The 13335-nt window shown below is 38.1% G+C and overlaps 1 protein-coding gene across 2 annotated transcripts in view; it reads left to right on the top strand.

Annotated features, from left to right (window-relative positions):
- Positions 1-13335, top strand: part of LOC134348396 (disco-interacting protein 2 homolog A-like) — a 296806-nt gene that overhangs the window by 194306 nt on the left and 89165 nt on the right. For both annotated transcript variants that reach the window (XM_063051696.1, XM_063051695.1), the window contains 7 exons: positions 3036-3167; positions 4285-4404; positions 7385-7582; positions 7731-7822; positions 9113-9223; positions 9350-9473; positions 10252-10361. In XM_063051696.1, the coding sequence (XP_062907766.1) occupies positions 3036-3167; positions 4285-4404; positions 7385-7582; positions 7731-7822; positions 9113-9223; positions 9350-9473; positions 10252-10361 (887 nt within the window). The remainder of the gene's footprint in view (positions 1-3035; positions 3168-4284; positions 4405-7384; positions 7583-7730; positions 7823-9112; positions 9224-9349; positions 9474-10251; positions 10362-13335) is intronic.

Raw genomic sequence — 13335 nt, 5'->3', positions numbered from 1 at the left:
TTTTCTGTTGCTGTATAAGAAATTATTGTAGTGTTATATGTTTTGTTAATGGGTATATTCTCTATCGCTTTTTGTGGTTGTCAAATGGTCCTTTCAAAAATAATCTGTTCTTGAAATTTAGGATGCTTTTATTTGCAATCAAAATATACATAATCATTTTCTTATAAATGATTGGAATGTAAAAGTCTGTGTGACGACTTTGTCATTGGGTTTGAGTGATGTATAACATTGTGACTGATTTTTTTAAAATTCCAGTTACTCAACACTTTTTTTATTCTGCCAGAGCTGACATCACAGACATCAGTACCAAAATAAGTTGGTTCCTGTGTGACTTGTTGCATAGAAAGTGCCAACATGCTGATTCCTGTGATAGCTGCTGGAAATCTAATTTAACAGCAAAACTGACTTTTTGGGTTTGATTGATATGAAGCAAGCTACAGAACATTCTGCATAGGCTTCAGTCTAACCTTCAGAATACTGAATACCTGGAAGCATTGTGCTATTCCTGGTCTATCCTGAACACACTTTTGTAGTGCGTCTGCATTATCACAAATATAAGCAAAAGAAAGGAATCAGAGGTGCAGGAAGGACAACAGTAAGCAACATATGGTCATTTATAGTTAGTATGGAAATTAGATTATGAAAGTATGAGTTATTGTTCCTTGCGTTTTAGTGGATCAAACACCCTTTATGGTTGCACAGGTTTGACCTGGATTTGAATATACTGGGCATAATTTCAAATGTTATTTGCAAATGGTAAGACTGGCAAATCTTACAAATGATGCAATAGACAATAACAGTTTAAGCAGATTTATAGATGTTAAGTGGGTCAAAACATGCCAGATTGAATATGGAATTCTAGATGATTCAATGGATAAAAATGAGGGCAGTCAATCTATCTAAAGCTTTAATTGGGTATGAATTGATATTTTAAGGGTTTTAATATTTTGTAATCACATTATGTATAAACTTTTGAATCTATGTGATTGTAGAATCTTGCCAGTATAAAGCAAAATAAGTGTTGTCTCCTACTGTAACTTGTTACCATCTTCTGTTCAGTTAGACTTTTCTGCATGAGTTTTCGAGACAAAATATTACAGAATGGACATCAATTCTGTCAGCTTCTGATCTTAGTACATAAAATAGATCCATTACTCATGTTCCTCATATTAATTGTAGATTTTGTAAATGTGGACCAGTCATGAACAAGCAGTTGGGATAACTGCTGGTAAATTTAGAAAAAAAGAAGGGAAATATATTTATCATCATCACATGTACAGTGAAAAGCTTTGTTTTGCATGCCACCCATACAATTAATCACATCAGTACATTGAGGTAGTACAACGCAAAAATATACAGAAAGTGCAGTGCAGTCAGAGAATAAGGTGCAAGGCCATAGTAAGATAGATTGTGAGGTCAACGGTCCATCTTATCATACTAAGAGACCATTCATTAGTCTTATAACAGCAAGATAGAAGCTGTCCTTGAGCCTGCTGGTACATACTTCCAGGCTTTAAGTAGTATGCATTCAACCTGAATCATAATGTGGTCATTTACTGAATAACTCGAGATGTTTCTATCTCGTTCTCTCCTTCACATACATCCTTAGCTTCAAGCTAAATATGTTGATGTAACAGTGCCTAGAAAAAAATATTCACCCCTCTTCGAAGTTTTCATGTTTCTTGTTTTACAACATTGAATCACAGTGGATTTAATTTGTTTTTTTTGACACTGATCAACAGAAAAGACTCTTTCATGCCAAAGTGAAAACAAATTTCTACAATTTGGTCTAAATTTATAAAAATGATTAAACACAAAATAATTGATTGCATAATTACTCACCCCCTTCAAGTCAGTATTTAGTAGATGCACTCTTGGCAACAATTACAGCCTTGACTCTGTGTAGGTAGGTTTCTATCAGCACATCTGGACACTGCAATTTTTACCATTTTTCTTTACAAAACTGCTCAAGTTCTGTCAGATTGCATGGAGATTGTGAGTGAACAGCCCTTTTCAAGTCCAGTCACAAATTCTCAGTTGGATGGAGATCAGGACTCTGACTTGGCCACTCCAGGACATTAACTTTGTTGTTTTTAAGCCATTCCTGTGTAGCTTTGGCTTTATGCTTGGAGTCATTGTCTAGCTGGAAAAACCTTCTCCCAAGTTGCAGTTCTCTTGCAGACTACATCAGGTTTTCCTCCAGGATTTCCCTGTATTTTGCTGCATTTATTTTACTCTCCACAAGCCTTCCAGAGCCTGATGCAGTGAAGCAACCCCACAGTATGATGTGGCCATGCTTCACGGTAGGAATGGTGTGTTTTTGATAATGTGTGGTGTTTGGCTTGCACCAAAAATTTAGTCTGATGGCCAAAAAGCTCAGTTTTCGTTTCATCAGACCATAGAACCTTCTTCCAGCTGACTTCAGAGTCTCCCACATGCCCTCTGGCAAACTCTAGCCGAGATGTCATGTGAGTTTTGTTGAACAGTGGCTTTCCCTTTTCCCTTTGGCTCTCTTCCATCTCAACCACTGAAGTTTGTAACTCTTGCAGACTTGTCATAGGTCTCCTGGTGGGTTTCCTCACTAGTACTGTTCTTGCATGGTCGCTCAGTTTTTGAGAGCGGCTTGCTGTAGGCAGATTTACAGCTGTGCTGTAAATCAACTGATCTTGGTCATAAAGTTGTAGGAATATGGTGTTTGATATAAGTTCCTTCAGTTGGACTGGGGAAAATTAACAGAGCTACCATTTGTAATCACTTTGCAGACAGAGCTGTTGTGTGAGCATTTCTTGACGGCCCTCTCAAATGCTGCCAGTTGTTATCAGTTCTATCATGGTATTGTGATAGTGATTTCAGCTATTTTTTGGAAAGCAGACAACTCTTAATTGAGGGGGTGAGAGGGGGTGTTCATGTGTAGAGGAAGGAAGTGAAGAGATAACCATTTGAAGAATAATTTTTCTTTTTTTTTTGTTTTAAGTGCATTCTCGAATCTTTTTTTCAGAAGGAGCTAATGTTCTAATCCTTTTCCCTTTTGTCAGACAACCACTCAGCACCGCCAGATGTGACCACAGGTGCATCAGAGCGTGTTACCCACTTTGAGAGACCACAAGTGTCTTCAGTTCGTGGTGTACCTCGAGTTTTCAACAGTGGCTCAATGGAGACTGCTGATGGTGAGTTGGGGTGGAATGGAACTAGTTCAACTTCTGGCACTGATATATTTTAATGAAGCAGACATAAAAAAGAAATACCTACTCATCTTTTAGTTTTCTCTGATTCTCAAATTAAACACCTTGCCATTTGGCTAAACACCAAACCTGCCATGTTTAATGCATTGTGGGCCTGCGACCACACAAGTCTGTATTGAATCCTTATATTTGTTTGACATTGAAAACTTAGCATTGTGAGGGAGCCATTCATCTCGACAATTTGGGCATGATTTGCCCAGATTATGTAATTTAAAAAATGTTGGAATGTCAAAAGTATTTGATATGTTAATAACCTAAGTATGTTAATAGTACAGTCATAAATATAACACAGGAAATATGGCAACCCATTTTGACACAGTAGTGCCTCACAACAGCAATGTAACAAACATCCACTTCTACTTTGGTTCATCCATAAATATTGATCAGGATACTCTGGTAAAAAAAACTCACTTCAGGTTATCTGGTTTGCCTTGCTAGCAAATTGTAAATTCACCTGAGAGGGCAGATGGATCCTTGGTTGACATCTAATCAAAGGAAACTCATTTCAGAAATGTAGCGCTCCCTCACTACTGCTTCAGTTGTCATTTTATGCTCAGAGTCTTCAAGGAGCTTCAGATTCCTGAGTGCAAGTGATATATGTTTTCTTAAATGATAAGTTGTGCAACAAATGTGAAGTTGAATAACATGTCATTTATTCAATTGAAAGTACTATGCACAATATGTTGAGACATTAATGATGCAAAATTCATTAAAAATAAAACTATTTCTCTGATTTTAAACACCTGATTTATCTCTTGAAGATGGCTTTACTTGTATACCTTTTCAGTCTGTAATATTTGAATTGTTTACAGCAGTGGCCGCCCAGCACGTAATTAATTAGCTTGTTTATTTCGGCTTTTTTCTTAAAGATGTGCTGGGTGCGTTCCGGTTACCGCTGTACCACTGCATGCTTCACGGCCTGGTATCGGTCTGCGGCCCAGAGGTTGGGGACCACTGGTTTACAGTATTTTAAAATAAAATCTGTGGATGCCATACATAGCAGAAAAATGTAGGGAAAATATTAATGTGCTTATTTTGGCAGGAGTACCTGTGAATAGTAGAGTTTCATCAAAAATTCAGCAGCTTCTGAACACACTCAAGAGACCCAAGCGACCACCTTTGAAGGAGTTCTTTGTGGACGACTTTGAAGAACAGCTAGAAGGTGCAAGTCCAAATAAAGATAATGTTTTTAAGATTAGTGAATATTGAATTAGCAGTGCTCTATCAGAGAAATTATATGAATTTAATTTTCAGATATCATTTGGCCAATCATGTTGGGAAAGCTTTTATTTTTCTCTGAGATTCTTTAATATAGTTTTGTGGTTTAGGGCACAACAATTAATTGTTTCCTTTCACCTTTACAGCCCTTGTATGTGATTTTTTTTTTATCCTTGTCATTTTCAGCAGCTTACGTTCTGGTACATTGGGAAAGTTGGAAATCAATATTGTAGTTTCGTGATTTAGTTGTTTAAGCTAGATTCTTTATTGATCCCAAAAGAAATTATAGTGTCTCAGTAGCATTACAAGTGCACAGATATAAAAATATACAAATATTAGAAGGGAAGGAAGAAAGAATTTAAAAAAAAAGTTACTTGAAACAGTCTAACAGGAAGGTGTCATCACTTCACGGGCTATAGGTTGACTCATTATAGAGCCTAATGGCCTAGGGTAAGAATGACCTCATATCGCGCTCTTTGGAGCAGCACAGTTGTCTGAGTCTGTTACTAAAAGTGCTCCTCTGTTCGGCCAAGGTGGCATACGGAGGGTGAGAATCATTGTCCAGAATTGTCAGGATTTTCCGTAGGGTCCTTTGTTCTATCACAGCCTCCAGTGTGTCCAGTTTGATTCCTATAACAGAGCCAACTTTTCCAATCAGTTTATTGAGCCTGTTGGCATCACCCGTGTTGATGCTAAAACCCCAGCACACACCACAAAGAAGATTCTACTGCCAACAACAGATTGGTAGAACATGTGAAGGAGAGGTCTGCATACTCCAAAGGATCTCAGTCTCCTTAGGAAGTAGAGGTGACTTTGGCCCTTCTTGTACACAGCCTCTGTGTTGGTCTCCACTCAAGTTCGTCACCCAGGTGCACCCCCAGGTACTTGCCCTCACCATCAATAGTAACGGAACAGTGTAGGCTTAGTATTGAAGTCCAACACCATCTCCTTTGTCTTACTGGTGGTGAGATGCAGATGATTCTGCTTGCACTGTTTGAGGATTGAAGTTTCAGCATTTAATTTGTTTTGAGGGATGTTGTGGTTAAGAATGTTGCAGCTTTGCAAAGGCATGAGCAGAGTTCTGTGTCAGTTTTCTTGTTGATGTACCCTGAATTGTTTGGGTAAGTCCTCAACCCTGCATTTTCTTGAGGGTCTACCAGGAAACCATTACAGCCTCCTTTCCTCATTCTTACCTGTATACTAGTAATTTTGTGACAGCATGTAAATACATGAGCTGCTCTTACTTCTTTTTATATAACTATTCTGCAACTTGTGAAGTGCTAAACTGATTGTTTGGACCAAGTGTAACTGCAAACACCGAAGCTTATTATCTTAAGCTGTTACACAAATTTCATGTGAATGCACCTCCCTATCATTAACACTTGAGATCAGTGCGAGTCTGCAGTAAATGTCAGAGATGTAAGTTATTCAAAAATTTAATTCAAAACAATTATCTTTCAAATTGTTGTGCTAGTTAATTTGATTTACCAACTTGCAGTGATTGACTCTGGCAGGGATTACTAGTCCATTGATGTGATAAGAGTTTGCTAAGGGGAAAAGTTTCTGAACTTGAACTATTTGAAGAACATGGGAAAAATCCTTTCCTACTGTCTCCTTAGTATAGTCAATTGTCATTTACAAATTACACATTTATATTGTCACTAATTTCTCTTAAGTATTGTGCCCTTAGCACTATAATAACCCTATAACCCTAATGCGAGGTTCATTATCCTCTTCCTTCCAACTCTGGTGACATTACAAAGAGTCAGAGTTCATTCCCTTGACCACAGTGTAGCGGCAACGGAACAAACTAATGTTGCTGCTGGTGATCACATGGGTAGCTATCCATGTATGACGTGCCCTCTGATGAATCTGATAATATTCAAGAAGTCAGAGAAATATATTCAATCCTTAACAACTAGCAAAGCATAGTCTTGAAACCATGAAACTTATGAAATTAAAATGAGCGATAATAAATGTACTTAAGTAGACTTTAGTGAAATTCTGCCCAGAATAAAGCATGGATATGGAATTCATTCCCTTTGCTTTCACTGCACCTCACCCACATGACTAACTATTATAATAAATATAAACGTGCAACACACAATACAATGCAGATGGAAAACAGATGCATGGCTCCTAAACACAGTATGCTGAATCATGATCTCTGATGTGATAAGATCTTGGCCCAGAAGTTTTTTTTACTTACATTAAAGCATCAACAGAGACCTATTGAAGTGCATTTTGAAGCCTCCCACAGGAAAATACTTTTTGAGAAAGGCAACATTGGTCCATCCATGGTCCATTCATGATTCTGTTGTAGGCCTAAACCTGTTTTGCATGGGGCTGTGAAAGAGTGATATTGTGTTCTAGTGTTCACAGCATGATTGTAAATCTTGGTTCTTGTTCTTTTTGTGTAGTTATGCACAACATTCATGTGATAGTCACGTGTGAAACATGACCTTTACATTGTCGCATGGCTGGGTATCTTCCCACAGCTGAAATTGGCACTATCCTGTTTTGTTGCATATTTGCCCCTGAATTATTGATTGAGTTCTCTGATCAGTAGCTCATCATGTTGGACAAATGAGTCAGTGACTGTTCGGAATGATGTATGTTTTTTGTGATGAATGGTAGGCCACTCATGATTCAGTGAAGATGAGTTGCAGATAACCTCTTTAACTTGAAGGCAACAGCCCTCACCTTTCATGTAGGCAAAGCATATTTTTGTGTATATACTTGCAGTGATGTCAGTCATACATAGGTGTTCACACTTTCTACAATCGGTTTTCTGATATGACTGTTGTATATGAAAGCATTCGACTTTCTAATGCTTCTGTTTTAAGAATGAGAACTATGAGACCACCTAAGATTTTATTTTGTTTTTGATATTGCTTACATTTACTACCTTGCTTCACTTTCAGCCCCTCAAGCTGACCCAAATCAGCCAAAACCAGAAGGTTTGCAGACGACGCCTTTACAAGGAGAACCATTAGGAGTAGTGACAAATTGGCCTCCATCGCTGCTGGCAGCTCTACAAAGATGGGGCACCACTCAACCCAAAGCATCTTGTCTGACCTCACTGGATACAACAGGGAAGCCAGTTTATACACTCACTTATGGTAAGGACCTGCTTACTAATTGTAATTATAGAATTTGTCATTGGTATTATCTTGTTGGTTGTATAGCTTTTTAACTCAAAGGCTGAATATATTTAGGGTATACCTTGCAAAACTTAATGATGAATTCCTTTTGTTTTATCTGTTTCAGGGAAGCTTTGGACTCGGAGCCTCAAACTGGCCTACACACTTCTCAACAAACTGAGCAGCAAGAATGATCCGCAGCTGAGACCTGGTGATAGAGTATGTTACTCAAGCCAAGGAATTTTAGGGTTCCTTTTTCATAAAATCATGGAAATATTAACACAGCCAAGGCTCATATAATAGTGCCAGCTAGCCAACTACAATAAAAGAACCCTTTCTCTGTGTACTTTTGCATTGAAGATTGAGTGACACTTTTGTATTACTTCAATTTCTAAACCAATGCAGAGGATATAGTTACAGATTGTGTTATCCTGATGGTCAGGTTTCATTCAGCAATCATTGAGCAACCTAACCTAATCAAACTACAGTGCATTCCGGTTAATTGAGCCATTGGTTAATTGGAGCAGCTACTTATTTGGGACCACTCTTAAAGAGCAAAAACTAGTTGAGAAATTTGTCAGGTTTCCCTTTGTTTATTTGAGACACTATGCCACTTAATTGGGCCAGGAAAATGCACCAAACAGGTTCTAATGAGTGTCAGTTGTGCGCACTTTTATGACCGTTAGACACTACACTGTGCTGAGAGAAAGCAGTTTTAAATAGTGTCAGTTGCTTGTGTTTTTGTTCAAAAAGCAGTTATTTTTGTCATTGACATTTGCAAGGAAATGAGCAACAAGATAGTTCCGAACTATTTTGCGGTTTCAAGCATTTAGGCTTGGAGATGCCAGAAATAGTCAGGAATAAAAATAAAATGATTTCACTACATCAACAAGTTAGGAAATATGAAGAATTTGAAGGTATAGACAGTCATCTTGCATATTACAACGAAAATGAAGATCTGGAGGATGTAATCATAGATAGCAATGTATGAAGGCAGTCCATTATCTGCACTCAGTGTCTGCACTGATTTTTTAAATTTACAGTCAAACGAAAGAACACGACAGCGTGCACTGGATGAATTCCTCTGTTGATAATTATTAGGATCTAATATACAGTTTTAATATACTGGTAGTTTCTAATTTGTTCTGTATTTCAATTAAACACATTTGTTACTCGGTCTTTTTTTTATATACCGTTTTAACTATTTCCACGAAGCTTTGGTTAATTGGGGCAGCTGCTTAATTGGATCAAAATGTACTGGTCTCAATTAACCGGAATTCACTGTATAAAGCATTTGCAACTAGCATAATTCAAAGACAATGCCACACACCCTGGTCATCCCCAATGCTTTCCAATCATTTTAGGTAGGATATATGATTAAAACCTTGGAATGATCACAACCTAGTGTGTGTGTGTGTGTGTGTGTGTGTGTGTGTGTGTGTGTATAAGTAATAGGAGCATCTTGTATGAATTTAAGACTTTAAGTAATACCAGGTTCTTCTCTTGCAGGTTGCTTTGGTGTATCCAAACAATGATCCTGTGGCGTTTATTGTGGCATTTTACAGTTGCCTTTTAGCAGAATTGGTTCCTGTGCCCATTGAAGTACCACTAACAAGAAAGGTAATCCTGCATATCTAAAGTTCTGATCCAAAACTGAACTTGGTTCTGTTGCATATTATTGTTGAGCCATTGATTAATACAATCTGAAATGAACTTCTCAAGTAATGTTTTCTTTGCTTTTGGTAGGATGCTGGCAGTCAACAAATTGGCTTTCTGCTTGGTAGCTGCGGTGTATCAGTAGCACTAACATGTGATGCCTGCCATAAAGGATTACCAAAGTCCCAAGCTGGGGATATTGTGCAATTTAAAGGTAATATCACATCACTGAGCACTGGATAACATGTCTGATCATCATGACATTTTTTGTAAGAGATGTGTAAACTGGCCGTTGCTTCATACAAGAGAGGGGAAAATATTTTTGTTAACGCTACTTGTTTGCAAACAGGTCTATCAATGGGGGGGTTGGGTGTGGCTGAGGGCAGGGAGTGTTCAAAATAAAATGAGCATGCTAGGAATCATCCATTAATTCATGTATTGTTTACAATTTTCTTTGTGATATTTTCTTTCTTTGGGTACTCAGAAATGTACTCCTGGTGTGTAGGTGACATGGTCATTTGAGTTCAGTAAGACAGAGAACTGATGAGTTTTTCGTCTAATTTTCCTCCATGGAATTGGACACAAACATTTTAAATTATGCACATGATTTGCAAGTCTTTAAAAAAATATGAATAAATTAGGAGAGGTCCATAAAATCTCTTCTGGGCCTACATCATTTAGCATCGTTGCTAATTCTGCCTCACAGCCCACTTTCCTGTCTTATCTACACACTATTTAATTTTGATTTCCTTTTTGTGATTTTTGTCAAGAATTCCCTCAAGTACTATGATTTTTGACTAATTGAGTGAAAACTTCACACCTTTTTGGTTGCTGATCACCCTGCCTCAGATTAAACTGTGTATCATTGTACTGGAAAGTTAACTCTGAATTTGCACGTCACAGATGTTGCCTGACTTTGAGTTTGTTTTGATTTCAGACTTTCCAGTATCCTCAGTTTTTTAGTAACATTGAATTATCTATTTTCTTTGTAGGTTGGCCTCGACTGGGTTGGTTTGTCACAGATGTTAAAAACTTATCTAAACCTCCTAAGGACTGGCACCCAGTGATCAGAGATGCCAGTAATAATATTGCTTATATTGAGGTATGTTTTAAGTTTATCTCATTGTGTGATTGTGCTTTATACATGATTAACCTGGTAAGCATGATTTGTTTTTCAAAATGTTTAGATTTCAATAAACAAGAATTTATCATCTGATCAATTATGTCAGCTTGAGATTATGTAGTATTTATATAGCATCTGTAATGTCGTAAACAACATAAGATTCTTCAAAAGGAATAACAAACAAAAATTCTACACGTACCCAGGGCTGAGAGCCAAAATATTGTTGAGAGGTAGATTTTTCCTTTCAAGGAAAGAAAGACAGATTTTGGAAGGGATTTGCAGATTTAACAGTTGCAAATGGTAGAGCACTCAAGATGCTATATACATGGATTCTGGTTAATTGGGGACACCGCTTATTTGAGATGTCTCTTAAAGAACAAAAACTAATTGAGAAAATAGCCTAGACGCTCTTCATTATTTGGGACACTATGCCACTTAATTAGGGCAGGAGATTGTTGCTGAACAATTACTAACTAGTGTCTATCATTTGTGCATGTGTGATCTTTTGACACTACACTGTGCCTAGAGCAAACAGTTTTTAAATAGCATCAGTTTCATATGTTTGTGTTCAGAGAGCAGTGATTTTTGTCACTGATAGTTGGTGACAAGTAAGCTGTAAGACACTTCAAGACTTCTCACTGCAGTTTCAAGCATTCAGACTTGAAAATGCTAAAATCAATGGGGAGTGAAAATGAAAGGGTTTCACTAACTCAACAAGTTAGGAACTACAAAGAATTTGAAGGTATCAATAATCATCTTGGAATATTACGTTTCATCCCCACTGGACACTTAGCTGCAAATCTCTGGCTCCAAGCAACTATTTGCATGCTACAACGGCAAAGCCTGGTACACCACCTCAACAGGCGGGCTTAACTGGGTACGGATGGCCGGCTGGTCTTGTATACTGGAGAGTTCAGGACATGCTTGTCCTAGCATGCGAAGTAGCTCTGGCAGTCTGGGCAAATGAGATCTACACAGGAAGGCAGTTCTGTAAAACTATATGGAGAGTGAAGTACATGATGAGGCACAGGAGAAGTCATGGTCATCCACTGCAACCATAGAAGACCCCAGATATGATGACTACTCGTACCACTGGAACTGGACATCCAAGGCCAAGAGGGTGGAACTGGCCTAGTGCAACAGATTTTCCACTTTGAAAACTCTCCTGCACAGGCTTCCTGTCATTGTCAGAGACGATGGTCAACCAGTAGTATTGTTGACAGTATTCTAATTTGTTCTATATTTCATTTAAATACCTAATTTGTTATTCAGTTAAATGGTAGTTTGACTTTTTATACCTTTTTAAGTATTTCTATGCAACTTCAGCAAACTGGAGCAGCAGCTTAATTGGGCCAAAATACACTGGGTCCCAATGTATTCCAGTTAACCAAAATCCACTGTAGTTTGGAAATTTGGAGGACTTGGAGAGACTGCAGAGATGAGGCACACAAGATAAGACAATGGATTGACTTTAGGACAAAGAATTCTAGAAATGAAGCTTTGTTTAATTATTTGGAAATGAGGTATAATTTACACAAATGAAAAATTTGAGATTTACTGTTTTGAGACAATAATGTGCAATTAATAACCAGGAAAGAGAACAGCTAGTCAGTAGTTTAATGGAATTTGTCAAATATGCCATCGTTTAAACCGGAAGCTGAAAAGTCCATGTCTCCAAGGTAACCTGGGTAATGTATACAAGTAATTTAAAAAGAGAACTAAATCCAAAATCTATTTCTGTGGCAGCAGGTCAAAGGGCATGGATTTGAACTTTGGTAGACAAGTTTGTTTGCCAAGTAATATTAATTTGCACAGGAGGCAATTAATAGCTAGAAGAAATTGCCAAGATAAGTGATGGAAGACAAAACATGTGAATAATAAAAAACTGAATGCTGCTATGGGAAGAAGTTTTATAGGATAAAAATTTAAAAGATCCTTCATTCAACCCTCTTTAATAATATACATGGAGAGATTAGTTAACACATAATCCATGCAATTTTTACTCAAAGCTTCTTTTCAGTTTTCCAGATTATGTTGCTTAATTTCATAGTGGTGCTAATTTTGGTCAGGGGATGTCTTTCCCATTGCTCACATGGTCAAGTAATATACTACAATCACTAAATCTTGTTTTTAAATTATTTAACGCTGACCTGGCTATAATGATGAAGACAAAATTATTACTAACAAGAGAAAATCTGCAGAAGCTAGAAATCCAAGCAACACACACAAAATGCTGGAGGAACTTAGCAGGCCAGGCAGAGTCTGTGGAAAAAAGTATAGTCAAGTTTTGGGCTGAGACCCTTCAGCAGAACTGGAAGAAATAAAAAGATGAGTAGATTTAAAAGGTGGGGGAGGGGAAGAGAAACATAAGGTGATAGGGGAAACGGTGGGGGGGGAATAAAGAACTAGGAAGTTGATTGGTGAAAGAGATACAGGGCTGGAGAAGTGGGGTTCTGATAGGAGAGGACAGAAGAAAAGGGGGAAGTAGCGCCAGAGGGAGGTGATGGGCAGGCAAGGAGATGGGTGAGAAAGGGAAAAGGGAATGGGGAATAGTGAAGGGGAGAGAGGTCACTACCAGAAGTTCGAGAAATTGATGTTCATGCCATCAGGTTGGAGGCTACCGAGAAGGAATATAAGATGTTGTTCCTCTAACCTGAGTGTGGCCTCATCGCAGCGATAGAGGAGGCCATAGATAGACATATCAGAAAGGGAATGGGTAGTGGAGTTAAAATGGATGGCCTCTGGGAGATCCTGCTTCTTCTGGTGTTTAGCAAAGCGGTTTCCTAATCTATGTCGGGTCTCACCGATATACAGGAGGCCACACCAACCTCATAGTTCCTGCCCCTACACCTCCCGTTTCTAACCTCCTACCCAAGATCCACAAACCCACTTGTCCAGGTAGACCCACTGTTTCAGCTTGTTCCTGCCTCACTGAACTCATAGCTGCATACCC

Source organism: Mobula hypostoma, chromosome 6, assembly GCF_963921235.1.
Source record: "Mobula hypostoma chromosome 6, sMobHyp1.1, whole genome shotgun sequence".
Lineage (NCBI taxonomy): Eukaryota > Metazoa > Chordata > Chondrichthyes > Myliobatiformes > Myliobatidae > Mobula > Mobula hypostoma.
The sequence above is the reverse complement of the archived record's forward strand: the minus strand, read 5'-3'. Positions and strand labels throughout refer to the sequence as shown.